Here is an 18,684-nt window from a genome sequence, read left to right as displayed (position 1 = left end):
ACAGGGAAAACATATCATTGACGAGAGTTTCCACGGAGCATCAGTTCCTTCCATCTGTGCCAGGCACGGGAGCCAAAGGGATGAATATGCATCTCTCGAGTAAATCCACTCATTAGCTATTGTGATGATTTCCTGACTTAATGTGAAGAAAAGTCATAAGCCAGGCAGAGGACACTGAGCAGTGTACTGATAAAATCAGTACGCAAGAAATAGAGCCCGCGTGGCCGGGATTACCTCAGGAACAAAGCCGGCCATGTTATTCTCAGAGACTAGAGGTGATTATCTTTCCTTCACGAAGTAACATATATCAATTCAGTCTGACGATTACCATGAAAAAGCATTTAAGAAGACGCAAACATTTCACTTAACAAAGGAACACAGCGGAGTGCATTTACTATGTCCCAAGCCTGACTCAGAAGAAGGCTGGGTCAAGACTGCCGAGTAACGGAGAAACTGGACCTGTTCCAAACATCACCTCATCTCTTCGTCTCAATTAACACATTACTACAGTCCACTGTAAACAAGACCTGTCCTACAGCTGCACAGTTGTCTTCAGAACTGTAGACTGCTACAACGGGGACCTTCTGTACTGCACCCAGGATACAACCACTCTGAACAGTCACTAAATACAATTCCACCTAGTGTCTCAAATCGCATGGCACCCACATATATACCCAAATGTAATCTACTGACATTTGTTAGTGATGCATGCTTATCCTGACATCGCTCACTTTCACCCTTTCGCCCACATTCCGTATCCGTACGGGGACTCCGCCAGCCCTACTGTATGTAAGCTCCTACTTCTCCATTCCATGTTCCTTCCACTCCTGTGTTCGGAGCACCCGGAACTCCTCGGCCGAGCGACGGGTCATTGGACGGCATGCCCCGCCCATGCTGACCCTCATGCCGTGCTACCCGAACTTTCCCCCCGACGAGCCCTTGGCCCGCATTCCTGTGTCACGGCTGCCATTTCAAGCAGGGATGTGGGGAGAGAGAGAGAGAGAGGGGGAGAGAGGGAGAGAGAGGGGGAGAGAGAGAGAGAGAGAGAGGGGGAGAGAGAGAGAGAGAGGGAGGGAGAGAGAGAGAGAGAGGGAGGGAGAGAGAGAGAGAGAGAGAGAGAGAGAGAGGGAGGGAGAGGTCCCCCAGGTACGCCTCCGTCACAGACACGGCTGCCGATCCCACTCAAAACGGGCAGGACAATTCTCCACGAGACAAGCTGTTGCTAGGTGACGCTAACCACAATCATGCTGTTAAACTTTAGCAGACGTGATGTGCTAATGAATGTCATCGCCCTCAACCGCCCTGATCATAATCCTATTAAAATCGAAGACGACGTAACAAAGTTAGAGGCTATTCATTACGATCATAAAAATAACATTTCACACACACACACACACACACACACACACACACACACACTCTGCGTCATCAATGTGGCTTCTACAGCTGGCCGAAGAACTGACAAAGATGGCTGCCTAACTCTACCACTCCATCTTTCCGAATGAACATGTGGCAGAGGCTGTGAATGGAGACAAAGACAGACGAACCTGCCGACATTCCACTGTGAATTACTACCGTCACTTCCTGTGCTAGCCGGATGAAACGTGGAGGGGGAGCAGTCACGTCGCATGGTCTCAGGGCACCAACTACAAGTCCCTGAATTTCAAAACAGAAAAGCATTCGTCACTCCGGTCTCAGAATATTAAGTATACTTTTTCCTGCAGAGGTTACTGAACTCACTATTAGGTTCGCTGAGCCAACTAGGACTTATAACTCTAACACAGAGTCATACCTTTACCCACAAGATTTTTCCCTGACATTTCTATCCCCGTGTTGCTGAGTTTGGAACCCTTTTGAATGTTTCGGCGGTTTTCGGATGAGAACTAGAAAACTCTGCCTCCCTGAAACCAAACATACCATTTCTCTTCAGTTAAACTGTGTTCCTGTCTAAATTCTGTCATCAAACTGAACGGCAGTGTAAACTATATCACTTGCATTGCACCTCACTGCCAGGGATCGTTCACAGGGGTCTGTGCTATGGCTATGAAAGGCTCATATGCTTTATGTAAAGCAGCAGCTGGTACATTCTGATAGTGCTCCGCTCCTGATAAACAGGATTGCAACTGTTGGGCAACCTTTACACCGCTTGAGAACACAGTTCTCTGTTCAACTGGGCAGTGTTTGCAGCACAGAGCAGCACCAGCTCTGTCGGGCTTTTTCATCCGTTATTAATGAACACGTGTCCATCGGTGCCATTCTTGTGAGACTACCTGTAGTTTAAAAGGTAGCAAACCTATTAAAACATTATAAGGCAAACAAACATTGTGGCCTTCAAGCCGGGTATTTTGAATGGAAAACAGGCAGTTGTCCAGCAGTACAAACACCCAGAAAGACACATTAGCCTTCAGAAGTCCTAAATATCATGAGGGTCCCCACATCATCATGACGACCCCCTTGTTTCTCATTTTTTATATATACATATATTTATTTCCATTTAAAAAATGGCACAGGGACCACCACGTATTTGACTGGCTGTTCTGGTCATTTCTTGCCTTCAGGGAGCCTCTCAATGGGGCCTCTATGCTACTGCAGCCTGGTTGTTAGGCAGACTCCAGAAGCACAAGGCCACAGCCCTGCCAGACTCTGGGATCGTGGTTATGGAAGACCAGGTCAAAGGGCAGCACAGCCCACGGACAGAGATGCTTCCTAAACTAAAGCCACGCTCTCATAGAACCAGCTGACGGTCATTTGCATTTGGCACCAGCGAGGAAGTAGGCAGTTGCAGCGATTTTCAATTTAAATGTGAGGCTATGGAAATAATGGTTGTGTTTTTGTTTATGAAGGTGCGCAGCGGACCAACAGATCTGGACACAGTTTAGTTTTCCGTAAAAGTGCATGAAGACAAAGGGAAAGTGTGTTCCAGGCCGAGCACACAAAACACCCCCCGTCCGCTGCTTTCTTCGGGCGCTTTAAGTGTAGTTAAGCTGGGAGAACCTTGTGTGGTTGGCAGGTACCCCGCTGGGTGATGTCAGGGAAGGCAGCGTCATGTGCTCTTCCCACACTGCCAGAAATGCGACCAGCTATGAAACCGATCACGCAGTTCACGCAAAGCGAGGCGCTCCTCGCGGATGCCCAGGATGAGCCCACAGCGCTCCTCTTTTGTCAGAACAGGTCAACACTCTGATCACAAATTGTTCCGATTCTGTCCAAGCACTGAAAAAGCAGAAGAAAAACGGACAAATTTTGCAACATTGTACTGCACACGTACACTCCCTTTACGGTGGCGTGCCCTCCTGAGAAATCCCCAAGTCAGAGAGTCATAAAGAGAACAGGATCATGGGATATGTGGTTTTTCTGCGCTGCAACATGTGCACACTCCTAAGGCACTTTCCTTATTCAGAACAGAGGCAGAGCAACAGGGATCAAACACATCAGACCACAATGGGTCTTCTGTCCTCCTAGATACCCATCACTGTCTCCATCCTAATCAGTGTCTCTCTTAGCAACAGCCAAACCAACCAGTACAACATCCTGGGCCTGGAGTCTCCAATACACCGAGGGGAAAAGCTGACAACTGAATCAATGAATCGCTGTTCAGAACTACACAGTAATGTAAATGTCACTTGCAGTCATATGATTTACTCAGTATACAGTGGTAAATGTTTTGGGTTCTTAAATTTAGTGGTGATTTATTTGTTTGTTTTTCTGCTAGTCTTCCTCTGCTGCAAATAACCTTTGGGCAGTTTGTGTTTATTTACACATTAAAACACCATATAAATTACATAAATAAAAACTAAAGAGAATGAATAATATAATACTGTAAACAAAAATTAATAAAAGAAAAAGTAACAATTATATTTTGCTTTCAAAAAATATACTAATTTTGGGATTGGTTCCTGAACCTCTTTATGATGTATGACTCCAAAAATTGTTTCAGCAGTCTTTAAAAACTTGTGCAATAATGCAACATGCACACAAACAAAGTGCATGGAAAAACACACACAAACTCTAGAAATGGGATGCCAACCAGAGCAGGTCGGCACTGCACTCCAAACGACTTAAAAGCACAAATCTTTATCACTATTATTAGCCCATCCCTCATATATTTAAATGTTTTACATGATTAATATTCAGAAATAATAGTAGTTTTAAGTTCTTGATCTTACTTACAGTACCAGGTATAAAGACATCTATGCGCCATCAGTGTTGAAAGCAAACCTTTGCCAGAAAATCATTCCATTTTAACTCTTCCAGAAAAATAGATGCTTCTGTGTGTTTATTAATATGTTGTACAATTCTGCGCTAAAATTAATGCACACAGGAAAAACATCATGGGAGCAAGGAAACAGCCTGAATTGCTGTTTTCATGGCAACCGCTGAGGCAAAGTCAGAGATAAACAGCAAATCTATTTTTAGAGTTAAGTGCTTAACGTCTTTTCAGAATTCACGTTTCGCCTTTTGATGCTTAATGGATTACACTTGCAGTGGGGCAGACATGTGGACAGACATGTGGGCAGACATGTGGGCAGTGGGCAGCATTGTTTTGAGCTGCCAAGTCCATATTACGGAGCGCAAAAGCTGCTAGCGCAGACTAGCTCTAACAAGGTGCAACGCAAATCCTCGTCATGGGCACTTACGCTGACAAACAAATGGCTTGTATAGCGAACATCCATTCCATTTACTGCATTAGTGAGACCCTGGTGACATGCCACAAGTTTAGAACTTGGAGTAATATACCAGGAATGCAGCCTCTCCTAGGAGAGTGAAAGCTTTAGGAATCCACAGGTCAGTGGATTCGCCCATCTACTGAGGTGCAGAGTGCAGTTTTTTCTCTCTCTGCATAAACCCAGAAACTTCAGACTGAAAATCCATGAAACTGTGCAATAAGACTTCATATGATCTTGGACACACAAAAAACACAATTGAACTACAGCCTCAGACCTCAGCCCTGCTTTAAGGAGTGGAAATTTGGCACAGACGAATTCTGAACCAGACACTGGACATGTTTTAACATGTTTCCAATGCTCTCACGCCCAGCCGCCCCAAAGTCGCCCGTTAGCATTCAGCACTTTAACGTCCGTCATGTGCCTGCCATGTATAATAAATCACATGGAACCCAAATGCGCTCAAGCTTACTGTTTTACAAGTTCCTAGAAGAAATGCAAACTGCTGGTACACAGACCATGCAAACAGCCAATGGGAGCACGGGCCTGGTGGCACTACAGAGGAGAGAGAGTGCCACTGTGCCCAGCGCTTCCTGGGTCTCTGCGGATTCTCACAGCGCACCCACAGGCTCTGAGAATAGCATGAATAACGTGTGGGAGGGAAGACATTTGTGACTTCTCCATGCCTGCGTCCAGACTTTGATCACCACCATGCTTATGTTTAAGGATTCCACTAAAGCACCGGTCAAGTTCTGCTCAGAGAGGCGCGTCTAATCCTCCAGATTAGACTTCATAAGCAGAGAGCAAGTCAGACGTCCAGCTGCGCCTCGCCCGGGCGCCCTGTAGTAGCATTGCTGGAGAGGGCGTCACTAAACAGCCTGCTCAAACGGCGTTTGTCAACGGCGGCGCCCGGAGCTCGGCAAGCTGCACGGTGGCACGCAGAGCCCTTTGGTCGCAGGCATGGCGCTCCACGCGAACACTCGAGGAAGGCGTGGCTGGAGAGAGATCCGAGGGAGACGGTCTGGACCACAGCGTAACGAGAAGCTTCGCGTACTGCTTTCCTCGGATCGACCCCCTTCTGCGGAACAATCTGTCATTTATGGGACGTTCATTTCAAACCGAATCTTAAGACAAGCAGCTCGCTGTACAAAAAGAGCAATGACTCAGACACTCGCACGCATATGCACGAACACGTACGGTAATATGCCCGCGTGCGCGCACGTGCCGAACCCCGCGCCACTCGACGCACAGCAAGCGTTCCAAACGTCTTCGGCGAAAGAGCCAAGATGGAATACAAGGGGGGGGGGCCGAGTCATTCATAGTATCCAGTACATATTTATCTTGACTTCTCTCGCCAACCCAGCCAGTCCATCAACTGCAGGAGCGACTGTTGAGGTGTCGTTCAGTTGCCGTGGCAATGGTGCCGTGACTCGGCTCAGGTTAATCTCCATTGGCTGGCACAAACAAGCTCGACCTGCATACAACAGCCGCAAAAACCTCTTTGTTAGCAGCAGTTTAGCATGACACGCAGAGAACATAAAACACCACGCTGGCTTCTTTAAAAGGGACTGAGGCATATTTTTCCCCCTGCCGTACTCAAACAGACTGAACGCAAAGCGGAGAGGTAAAAATGACGGAGTTTTGCGTGCCGTGTCCAAGATGCTCGAATTGAGGTAATCTTTGGGTGAGGTACTTCAGGGATGTTCAAACAAACACATGCCGGGTTCATTTCAGACCTGAGAGTGATAACAGGCACGCATTTGTTCATGCTCTCAAGCGTATAAGCACCGGTATTCATTGCCAGAGCTTGCATGGATTAATGCAAACCATGCGGAAAAAAAACAAAGTGCTGTACACAGCTGAAACACATCACCATGACACAGCAAGACGAATATGGTGTGCTATAACGCACACATTACGTCAAACCAGACGAAGGATTTCTGAACTGTGCCTTAGCTTCAGCGTTTTACATGACACCGTGTTATGAGTATAATAACGCATGAACGTCGTGTGTACTTAAGATGGAAAAGCCTACAGTGAGTGAATGAAAGGATCAAGGACAGAGCGATCAGAAGGGTGCCCTTCCTCAAGAAACTTTAGATACAAATCTAGAAGGTTCTCTTTGCGTAACAGTTCACAGAAAATGACCCTCGAAAGAGAGGGAAAAGGAACGTAATCCCATTCCTTCCCAACAGTCAGCTAGAGCACGACGGTCTCTACTCGCCGACTCATTAACCTCTGCCCATTTCCCAGGCCACGTCACGACCGGAACGCCAAAGGGTGTGAAGAGTGAGCCTTACGCAACACCACGTTGTTGTGCCTCTCCCGGCCTCCCAGTGCCAAATCACACGGGCGTCAATCAAAAGTGAAACAGACAGTGCTCAGTTGGGTTCCCTGGGTGAAAGAGCACCGTGCATTTTGGCCCTCATCCGTCTTGCATCTCTGTATCCTCACGCACATCATGACTGGACTCCTGTTTTGCCATGCATTTATTACAGTATAACTATCAGAAGTAATATAACCCCATTCTGATATGCAAATATGATCTCAGCAAACATGTAGAGACTGTGGCTCTCTTACGGTAGTCCAGGTGAAAATTGACGCCACACCCACGGTCTGCGTCCCGATTGCTCCGAACTGCGCTCCGGACTGCGCTCCGGACTGGGCTCCGGACTGGGCCGCCTTCGCCTGCCTCCGTTCTCCACCAGCACGGCTTGGAGCCAGGGCCCCCGGAGCGCGCGCCTGGTGTTGTTTGTCACGCGAAGCCACGGCAGACACCCTATGATTGCCGCACGCATCCCGGGACATGGACATATGGCCTCGCCGTGGGTCTCCCTTAGCCGCGCAGCTGGGAAAGCGTTCACGCTCCCTTTCTTCCACACGCCGTCCGCGCGCCAGCCCCGGCACCGCACCGCGCTAGCGGCAGACCCGGCCGCGGCGGGAGGGCTCCTTCTGGAGATGACTTACAGAGGTCTGGGGAGCAGTGTAAAGGCTACAACCCGCAGCTGCAGAAGAGGTCTGAGAAAGCCCGCAAAGATGATGTTTTCTGCTTCTTCTGACCCCAATTCACTGAGTACATTGTGTTTTTTACTCTGCATAATACGTTTCTGCTATGTTGCACTGTAGTGCTCATAGAAGGGCCTCTAAGAATAACAAGATTAAGGGTTTAATATAGTGATATTACTATATATTACCACTGTAACACTATAAAATAGTATCGTTACCTAAAATGGTTACATGTAGGGTTTTATACTATCTATTTATTTAAATCCTGGGCTCTATAACAAGGATTTTGGTCCCTACAAAGGTCATCTGAGAGCTGTTATCAGTACGATAGGAAAACTCACCAGCTGACACACACACCGTTCCCAGACCGTTGAGACATAATCCTGCTACAACAATATCTTCCATTTGTTCAGAAACGACACCGGGACAGGTGGGGTCAAGTGGACTGACCGACAGTGCTTTACTCAAACTGTCCCAACAGGAAGTAGAAGACTGAGCTTATAATGTATTTTTACCAGCGTCGGACCATGAGACGTGGTAAAAACGGCTGCCTCTGGAGACGTGAACCCTGAGAGTCTGGGAAATATGGGAGCAAAATATGTGCAGTCACGGGGACACACACACACACAAAGTTCTGCTCCTGTACATCCTAGAGCATTGTTTTCGCATTAAAGCTAAAACACATAAGGACATAACTGCAGAGATTTAGGCAGTGTCCATATTAAGGACTGCGCAAGGTGAAAATTGAGAATCAAGTCATGGCTTGTTAAGGGTGGGGGCTGTTAAATTAATAACTCTGATGACATTCATGCCCAGCAGACTAACTAAATGTAATCAAATCGAATCAGCTACAGTGCCATCCACAGAAAGATGCACAACTGAAGAACAGTATTAGCAGAAAGTGGCGTTCTGATGAGTTATCTCGTCTGGAGTCTTCAACCAAACTCTGGCTGCTCTTGTAATCATATTTCAAACAGGGAAGAGGAAAACCACAATATTTTCCCAAAATTAGCTTCCCTAGACAAATCTTACTTGACTGTCAACATTAGATTGGCATACATTTTTATGCATAGCATATAGAAATGTATTCATGCACATTTGTCTGAGCGCACGCACACACACACACACACACACACACACATATATACTTTCTATGAGTAACCAGTAATGCTGATCTACTTTATTAGATAAACTTTATAAAATTCCCAGAACTCGCTAAACCCTCTCTCTCACCATCAAGTTAAGAACAGTCAAGACAACATTTAAGAATTCAATTTGATAGATTTACATTTTGTTACATAAGAATTCCTCCCAATCAATATGAAACTTGTTTGAATCATGAACTTGTGTGAAGTTAAAATTAAGTTGATCTAAAGACTTCAAATCTACCCTATATCTATAAATTCAGATCCAATTTACCAAATTTTGTTAATGATTCACACATTACATTCTCAACTACACACTCGCTGTTTGTTGTTTTTCCAGTCATATTGCATGCTCTTATGTTTACACTAGTTGGCATATATACTGACTTGTCCAAATCTATTTTGGGGAGGAACGGAATCAGCATGACTTCACTTGCTGAACGGTGGCGCGGCTGGAGTTTTCGCCCGAACCTCTGCTGGCTTCCAGCTCGCTGACGAGACCATGCTCACCACTGACCCGGTCACGGTTCCACTGCCCTCTCGTTACGCTGGTCCGACGTCTCACTAAAACATGAGTCACGTACTATTTTTGTCCGATCGAGCGGCTACGGCATGTGGACTGTATTTTATTAAACGCCGTTTGGCCTCAACCTCACGGCGGCCAGGAACACACGATGCACTAGGAGAGGGCCTTCCCGTGACCTGCTATACAACCAACGGGGCAAATGCATGAAAGCATTTCTGAAAACGAAGCTGAGACTTAAACGATAAAATAAAAAGAAAGATGTCTTTTCCAAACACTGCAGTCGTAGCGGTTCAGCGGAGCACAAACCCCCAAGACATTTGAAGGAGGAAGATCATGGCATGCATTTAAAAAGGGAACATTTTTTAAATTTTGAGTACCATGTACTGTGGACCAATTGAATAACTAATACCTAAGGGGATGATCTCATGAGTTCTTAGAAAACTGAAATGACTGCATCAAAAGGTACTTCTGGGTTCAGCTGCAAAGGTGTCCGTGAAAATGCCTGTAGAAAAACGTGCAGCTCGGTAGGAGCGGCAGGACGCTGGCAGGACCGAAGGAAAAAGCTGTTAACGTCCCGAAATCGGCACGTGGCAATGCCGCCCTGGCGCTCCGGCAGCTGCTGAGCGGCTCACAGCTGGCGGCGTGTGAAAGCCGCGGGCCTCGAGGTCCGAGTCAGCATTACACCTCAGGACCCACCACAACCTTGGGCTCTACAGGGCTGGCGTGTCAGAGAACACCGCACCAGGATTGGGAGCGCGAGTGTACGGAAGACTGGAGAATTCTCAAATCTAGATGAAACCCAGTAACACTTAGACATTTTATTGTGGCTGAGCAGGATTTACTAACAAGGTTCCCATCGTTTAAGAAGACTTTCCAAGTTCACGTCGGCGTTCGGCGTAACAGGTTGTGAAGCCTGCGTACGTCCGCTACTCCCACTGAACCCGAATGAGACGCAGGAGAGATCCAATCTTGCGAACAACTCCCCGTTTTGTCCAGAGGGCCGTAAAAAGTGGCTTTCCCGGTATATAGTCGTATCAGAGAGAGTGGAAACAGAGCAAGTTTCCTACGGTCATCTAAATATTTATCACATCACATGCTGGAGGGAAAAACAAACAAACAAAAACCATATAGACTGAAGGCGGCGAGCAGAACACTCCACTTCGTGTTAACGACAGGAGTTTGAGATGAGAGAGCCAAGCCTTTCTGAAGTGGCAGCGGGACGCTTCGCACAGTAGCCGCATTCTCACACAGAGGTCCAACAGACGGCGCATCTGATCCCTGCGATAATAGGTCATATGGGGTCACGTAGAAAAGGATGTCTTTTCTCCTCTCGTCCTGCAAGGCCTGCGTGAACAAAAACAGGGCCGTGACGACAGCACGTGCGCAGAAGGGCCGGTCGGATCGGAGCGAACTGTTAAATCTGCTCCGCGCTCTCGGACGAGGGCATTCGCTAAACAATAGCATCGGTTATGTGGGTGAGCTAACCTTTTGCCAAGGCCAGTTTTATAGCATCTTTCAGAAAGCTTGTCACTACCAGGAGGCTTCTAACATCAGGATTTAGCATTTTTCCAGCAGCACTTTTTGTATATTGCATTTTATGCAACAGAATGAGACTACACAGAGCTGTCTGTTTATTATGCACATGTACATGTGCATTCCAGCAGGTCATGTGTCATATGTGACTGGGGCATATGGTATCAATCAGGCAGATCCACACTTCCCTGCATGCTGAAATGGTTACGATAGAGACACCCGTTTGGGTTTTCGAGACAGCACGATGGCTGGCCATCGTTTCCAGGATTTGCCCAGGATGGGATGAAAAGATCTGAGATATGAAAGATATTTAAGATTCATCATAAAGGAAAGATCTGACATTTCCATAGATGGAAATAAGCCTTCATGCATTTGGCTCTGTATCACTGAATGGTAACCAGCTTCCTTCCATGGAAAGCCAAATGACAGACAGTACTGTCACACCACAGCTCAACCACAGTATAAACATTTCTACATGTAAATCTTGCCAGAGACACTGCCAGAGTCATGTTTTCACACACACACGCACACACACACACACACACACACACACACACACACTCCCTCCTTTTGTTCAATACTTTCTGCTGTTAAGACTGAAAACCCTTTATGCATGACCTGTTCTGAAGTATCTGTAGTACTCCAGTACATGCCGGACGGTTACAGAGCCCTGCGATCCAACCTTATTTGGACCTCTGGTGAAATGCCACGACTAGAAGAAACCTAAGAGAGCTTCACCAGACACCAGTCAGGAGAACCACCATGTATTCTACTTTAGAATCCTGTGCCAAATCTTCTAGAGTGTGTGTATGCATGCATGTATGTGTATCTGAAGATGATTCTAGGTGAGTCCATGCAGTGTACTGTGGTAATGTAGAGATATTCAAAATTGTAGTAAAGTACACAGAGGTTCCAGAGAAACAGGATGTTTTGGGCAGAGATCCTTCATCAGCTGTGCATGCAAAGTGAATATCTCTACATCTCTCTCTCTCGCTCACACACACACACACACACACACACACACACACACACACAGGCCCATTAAACAAAACAACAACAACAAAAAAAGTCAGTATGGTTCAGACACAGAAAAAAGCCCAATTCTGAGGGTCCATCTCCATGTTATGATTACTGAGCAATAATGTCCCCTGCCAGCCTCTCCTGCCGAGCTCAGAAACTAAACACATTGGCATCGCAGTTGGCAGGACCGAATGCCGTCACAAATCAAGGTTCTATAGTGTGGAGCTCAGCCTCCTCCAAGCTAAACAAAAACAACATCATTTGTTGGTTCACTGAAACACGCGGTGCCTAAACACCAACGTGAAGTAGCTGTACTCGCACAGCTGACTAATATTCCCAGTACCAGCTTCAGACCCCGGCACTGACCGTTTGAGGTCATCATCCATGGAGGAAACTCTAAAACATGCCCGACACTACAGAAATGCTCAAACAGGGGCATCAGACCACACACAAATAACGCGAGAGGTCCCATGGACTGGTGCTATGCACAACTTTAATTTGGATTAAAAGTGTGGCAGGAAATAGATGAAGAGGAAACCCATATAAAAAAAGCTTTTGTGCAAATGACATGTAAGCTTTGTGTTCATGGCTGCATGCCTGAGTTTCTACGGTACTCATCACTTGTAAACATAACAAGCAAACATGTTATGCTGTTATCATGTTAAGAAGCAGGACTTCAAACAAGAGAAAAGGGGAAGGATGTTGCCAAATATTGACAAGATCGGTTTGTGTCAATATAAATTTAAATTCATGCAAAAAGATCTAGAAGTGTTTTTTTTAATACAACAGGGAAATAAACAGAGTAAAAAAAAATGCATCAGTAATAGTAAACCTGACACACACACACACACACACACACAAAACAAAAGATACACATTGGCAGCATCACACTGGGTGTGACGGTCGTGCGTCTGATGTTCTACTGTGTTTAGTCTGGAGGGCGAGTGGGTGGTTTGAGAGGGCGAGAAGAGGGTGGAGGAGACGATGAAATGACAGAAAGCACACAGGGCACGCTGCGCTCGCGCCCTCCGTGAAGTTCCATATTTATTCGAGGCTTAACACGGCAGCGTCATGCACTGTGACCTTCTGGCCGGGACAGATCCCTGACGACATGCACGCGATGAACCTCAGACGCCGGCACACAGGCCCCGCACTTACTGCAAGCGTGAGGTCAGTGAAAAATACCACGCGGGTGAACAACAGGGAAGAGTACAGACACGGGAAAGGGAACCAGAAGCAGTTGCGTCTCAATTATCTCAATCTGAAGCTCTAATGTAGCAATGGCACACTTGCTGGAGGCTTAAGAGATGAAAAGATGGCCTTCTCACAGTGCCTCTGGAAGGTGTTACGATGAAAGGCTTTGGTTGCTAAGATACAGGATGCACCAGCTCAGGTTTGTGATCAGATGGGACAAGGTAGAAGTGGAGAGGTAAACGACTCCTACGTTTGGAGGAAAACATTATAAACCAGCTAGAGCTAACAGACGGACGGAATAGGGATCGGTCTCCTTTGCAGGCAAAATTCCTGACTGGATCGCAAATCCAAAGAGCCCAGGCCAAAGTTGGGCTCTTCACGAACACCGCACAAAGTTAAAAGCAAGCGTGTCGAGATCGATCGCCCGATCTTCGACTTCCATGGTTTCCCAGACGCTGTTCTTAAGGAACCTGATCTGAGTAGCAGGCACTCGAGCTCAGATGCTGAGGACGTCCCCCCTGGCCTTCAACTCTGAACCTCCAAAGAGAATTCATTAAATTGCAGGCCCTTCAGGGAGGATGAACCCTTTTGAATTCTGGCAAGTCTGCGCATTGCGGTGCGCGGGGTCGATTCGATTACCAACGTCGCCGGGCAACTCGCTACAGCTGGAGGCGTACCAGGCGAGAGTAGATCTTTGGACTCCGTGCCGCATCCGCCAACCGGCTCCCTCGGCTCTCGTCCATCTTCAACAAAGCTCATGATGGGAAATTCCGTGTTTGTGAATTCAGAATTCTGCTCGTCGCTAAGGCAACACTGGAAGGATCACTACTAGTAATATATCTCGCTGTCCTCTTCCTCCACTCCAAGTCTTCCTCGTACTCCTGTGATGGTTGCTCCCATCCACAGTCATTGGGAAAGGACTTCGAGTGAGTGTACATCGCAAAGATTTAAATATCCCGAGTTAATAGCAAAAACCTAAGAGATGCCACCAAAAAGCAAGTGATATTGCCCTTCAAGCCTTCATGCTCGCATGCATCAAACAAAGCTGTGTTTGGTTCTAAACTCTTTAGCTAAAATGGGGTTCAGAACATGGTTAGGTGGCACTGCCTCTTCTCCCTGCTTCCGACATCCTAAGTCCAGTCACCGAGGGATCGATCAGCCTCTTGACTCTTGCTCATCTTCAGTTAATTAGGAGAGCGCTTCCAGTGCAAGTCTGGGCACAGGATTTCATAAAGCCAGGCTTCCACAGGCCTACTGGGAATCAACTAAACGGCGATATCTGATAGACTAAAGACAACGGCATTGCACAGGAAGAGCTACAAACGCAAGAGCTTGTTCCCACACACCCTTCCAAGGGGCCATGTTTACATTTAGCGGCATGTGGTGTTACTAGAATATTTGGTAATTATGCCAAAAATACTAAAACAAACAAACAAACAAACAAAAACCTTTGAGTATCCTGCACTGAGTATATATCCTCCCTAAAAATACTAGCCTGCAAAGACAGGCTTGTAGAGTTATTCAGGATTTGTGCTCTCATACCCAACACACACACACACACACACACACACACACACACACACACACACAAAATATATATATATATATATATATATATATATATATATATAAATAAACTATAATGAAGGCTCTTCAAAGTACACTAAGGATACTGGAGCTATGCAGGATATATTAGACTTGCTAACTCACAACGTCTGCTTTGTCTGCACAGTTCCAATCATCGACTGATTACAGTCCACACTCCTACATATTTCTTCCCCTGCAATCACTGTTAAAAGGAAGCATACAGAAATATCAGCAGCTCTGATATGAGACGAGACGACTCATAGAAATAAAGCAAGGATTCGTGTATTCGCATTAGAATGAATACAAACGTAAGGGTTTCAAATAGTGATGCAGTAGATGCTCCAGGATTACCTTAAGAGTAACACCTTATAGATGTTCCTCTCTGACGTCCTAAAAGGCTTTGCTTTCTACAAGGCCTGCCAGTCAAACAAGAATCAATTTTCTAGCTGGCAAAAAAACGTGATTCGCCATTCCGAGCAAAATGTCAGAAAGCTGCCAGAAAACCTCCAGCAGAAACTGCCTTCCTTGCTTAGAGAGCAATATGTCTGGATCTGAAACGCTGACTGCCTGCTGATGTTGGCAGTTGTGTAGGGACTCAAGAGGGTTTAAATTTCACCAGGATCGTCTTTATCCACAGGGCCAAGGAGGAACACCTACGTGAAGAACATAGTACTTCACTTGCTCGCCTCGGCACATCACTCTTCTCTCAGCCCAGAAGATTGTGTCCATCAATAACCACACTGCAGCCATCCGCTGGGTTTTTTACGGTTCCCGATGGCAATCTGGTCATTTGCAGGACAGCTAGGCTAGAGGTCTTAAAACTGGCTAACTACAGCACACTCGAAGGCCGGCTGGTGCATACGGAGAAACTCACCTGTCTCCACAGGAGTGCGTCCAGCTCGTTTGCTTTCCACGAGATCGCCACGTGCGTGGCCGACAGCACAACTCCGGTGATGACTGCCGCGCGCATCCTCACGGGCAGAAGTGTGTAGATGACGTGAATGAAGAAGACGGTCCACCACACGCCCTCCGAGGCGCTGCGCGGGTGCACGAGCAGCACACCCACCGCCTGGATCACCAGCACCACCAGGATGACCACGTAGCACACGAGCCACATGTGGTCCTGGTGGAAGCCGTTCCGGTTGCACACGGCAATGAGCACGAGGATGAGCAAGGCGGCCGCCGAAAAAACCACCGCGTACGTGACACTGCACGTACCCGCGGCGCAGTGGAAGCCCAGCATGACCGCACACATGAGCACAAGCACAGCCATCAGCATGGTCAAACTGCTCTGATTGAGGCGGAAGAAGTACCGCTGGTACAGCCTCTCCAGCTTCTCCGACCGGAATTTCTTGGATCTGAAAATCTGCATCACGCCGTTGCAGCAGGCGTCCGCGGAACAGCGAAGCTCCGGCGCGGGCTCCTCCTCGGGCTTGGATACGACTCCCCTGTCTTCCAAACCCAGCTCCACCGACCTGGGTCTCACCTCGCCATCCGCGTGCCTCGGGGACGACCGGTTGTTGTTCCGAGTCTCCTCCTCGTGTTGTTGCCACGCAGACTTGGACCTGAAGCTGACCCTACTGACGGTCACGGTGGCACGCCCCGGTCGCCGGTCGTCCTCCTCCCTCCGTCGACTGCTCGACCGTGCGAGCGTTTTGCTCGAGGATGTGGCCGAGTATGGACATCCGTTGGCTACGGACTCGGACTCGCCCCAGGCGGATCTGTGCTCCGTCCCGGCCCGCAGACTCAGAGTCCCGACGCAGGGTGGACTCACGCTGTTGGATCTGGACATGATCTTTGCGGCTGAGGAGGTTCCTACAGGCGTAACCCCTCTGTATAGTTCCAGAGAAATGCCCCAAAACGTTGCGTTCACCAATAAACTGCTTTCACATACGACACCCCATTTTCGTGAGGGTTTTATGATTTTGGCTATGATATGTAGAAAGCAATTATATGTTGGTCAAGTTGTTCCACTCCCAAAGGAAGTAGTCCAATCATGTCTCTATAATTAATTGCAGCGCCGGTTTTTTTTTTTTTTTAAATAAATGCGACCTGAAAAGAAGTCCTGTTATCATCATTCTGTTAACTCCGCCATTGAAAGAACCGGGGAAAGATCAAGTTGCTAATTTGCACAAGAAAAACCTCTGAAGACTAAAAAGTTAAGAATAAAATTAAATCAAAGCACTTCAGAGACCACTTAAAATAATTAAACATCCAATATAACCCCTGGGGACGTAACCCTGGGCAACCAAAGCATCACGGGAAGTGAGCCCATCCGTACAGGGAATATGCTCCACGCGTGTTCCCGGTATTCCGTAAAACGGTAATTGCGCAGTCAGTGCCAGTTCACTCCGAACCGGCGAGAACGGACCGAGCCTCCGTCATATCCCCCAAACGCCTTCGCCCGACAGTGTGGAGCAAACCAGAGCCTCGGATGTGAGAGTGCACGGGATGACTCCATTGCGGAGTCCACCCTGATCCATCGGTTCATTGATCCCGGCGAGCTGTTCACCTGTGCGTGTGGTCGCTGCCCCCTACACGGTTATATGGTGAGTCTCCCCATGGTCGATTAATCGGTCGCGATCCACTCCCGTTCGGTGGTCAAGCAGAATATCCCGCGGCTCCCGTGTATTCCTGCATTGTAAGAATCCCTAAGCTGCCGTCCTGACCTCGCAGCTGTCCGTCCACCGTCTCCGTGGTGGACAGATTTCATCCATGGCGATAACGCGCTGGCAGGACTGGTTCGCACCCTGGCGCACGTCGGATGAGCGAACGCTGGGCTCGCAGCACGGTGCTCAGTGAGCTGTCCAGCTCTTCCCATGCAGCTCTGCGAGACAGATGGGCGCTATTGATCACGCATCGCCCGTTTCGGTGCTAGTAGGCTTTGTATCGCCATTCAACCAAGTATGATTTTCAAGACCCGCCCTCTGACCAACCCTATTGGGTGCATGATTAAGAAACTTTCCCCGTGCTCGCCTATTGGCTAACATGCGTGTCACAGACTGACTCCACACTGCCTGTGCGTTTGTATAAGGGGACGCTCCACAAATACAGCTGGAGAGGTTGAGCTGGGACGAAAATGAAGCGTATGACCTTCTCCGCAAGCCAAAATCGGAAGTAATAAGCCTGTTCAGAAAAAGGCGTTTCATTTAATAAGTAGCCCGTTGTGTGTCAGGTAGTGTGTGCTGCATCCTGTCTTTAAATTAGCATTGCTCACAGCATATGAAAATATGCTCACCAATTATGGGATAGTCAACGACACATGGATTTGGGCAGGCTTAAAGAATTGCAAGCCTTTATTTAGTTACACTTTCCACCTGTTACATTCACTTTTATTCATTTTACTTTGTTCTCTGTCATAATCAAATGCATTACTTCTAACACTGCAAACTGACCTTCCATGTTCCTTTAATCTTTTTCAAATTGTTCTTCTCTATAAAAATAGCCTTTTAAATGACACCCCTCACTCTCAGATCCCATGAATGCTGGAGGAATAGAACGTGCTGGCACAAATCTAAACGCTTGCGTCGTCCATGACGAAGAATGAAAACATCACGCCTGACTGAAGACAACGTTAAATGATAAAGGTGTCGTGTTGAGTCACTTCTAACAGAAAGGGAACACACCTGCGATTCTAAACACCTTAATGAATGCAGTTTCCTCCAAAGGGCAGAACAAGGATCCAGACCATCAGAGTGAAGATCTCTACTGCCATCATGTGAATGACAGATGAACTTTTGCTACCACATTCTTCAAAGCTGTACAATAGAAATCCTTAAATTCTTGTTTTGCTGAATCTAGCTCCATGCAATTATTGCAGACATTACATAGAGTTGAATATTGTGTATTTGAATACATGAACATGAGATAAATAAAACAAATTCACCTAAATTTCAGATTTTTTTCAAGACATATGATGGTGCAGAAAACTGAGGTCATTATTATTTAACAGACAGGAAAATATGTCAAGTGTGGAAATGTTAACTACTGCTTTTTAAATTTAAAAAGT

General features: G+C 47.1%; 1 protein-coding gene across 4 annotated transcripts in view; it reads right to left on the bottom strand.

Moving 5' to 3' along the window:
• Window positions 1-18,676, bottom strand: part of adcy5 (adenylate cyclase 5) — a 47,352-nt gene extending 28,676 nt beyond the window's left edge. For 3 of the 4 annotated variants that reach the window (XM_026995502.2, XM_026995503.2, XM_026995504.2), the window contains exon 1: window positions 15,550-18,676. In XM_026995502.2, the coding sequence (XP_026851303.2) occupies window positions 15,550-16,467 (918 nt within the window). In that variant the 5' untranslated portion in view covers window positions 16,468-18,676. Of the gene's footprint in view, window positions 1-731; window positions 753-15,549 lie in introns of those variants that run through there. The other variant, XM_026995505.2, reaches the window with a different exon arrangement.
• Between the last annotated feature and the right edge of the window lie 8 nt (window positions 18,677-18,684).

Source organism: Electrophorus electricus, chromosome 25 (assembly GCF_013358815.1).
Source record: "Electrophorus electricus isolate fEleEle1 chromosome 25, fEleEle1.pri, whole genome shotgun sequence".
NCBI classification, from domain to species: domain Eukaryota; kingdom Metazoa; phylum Chordata; class Actinopteri; order Gymnotiformes; family Gymnotidae; genus Electrophorus; species Electrophorus electricus.
Note: the sequence above shows the minus strand (reverse complement) of the source record. Positions and strands in the feature narration are given on the sequence as shown.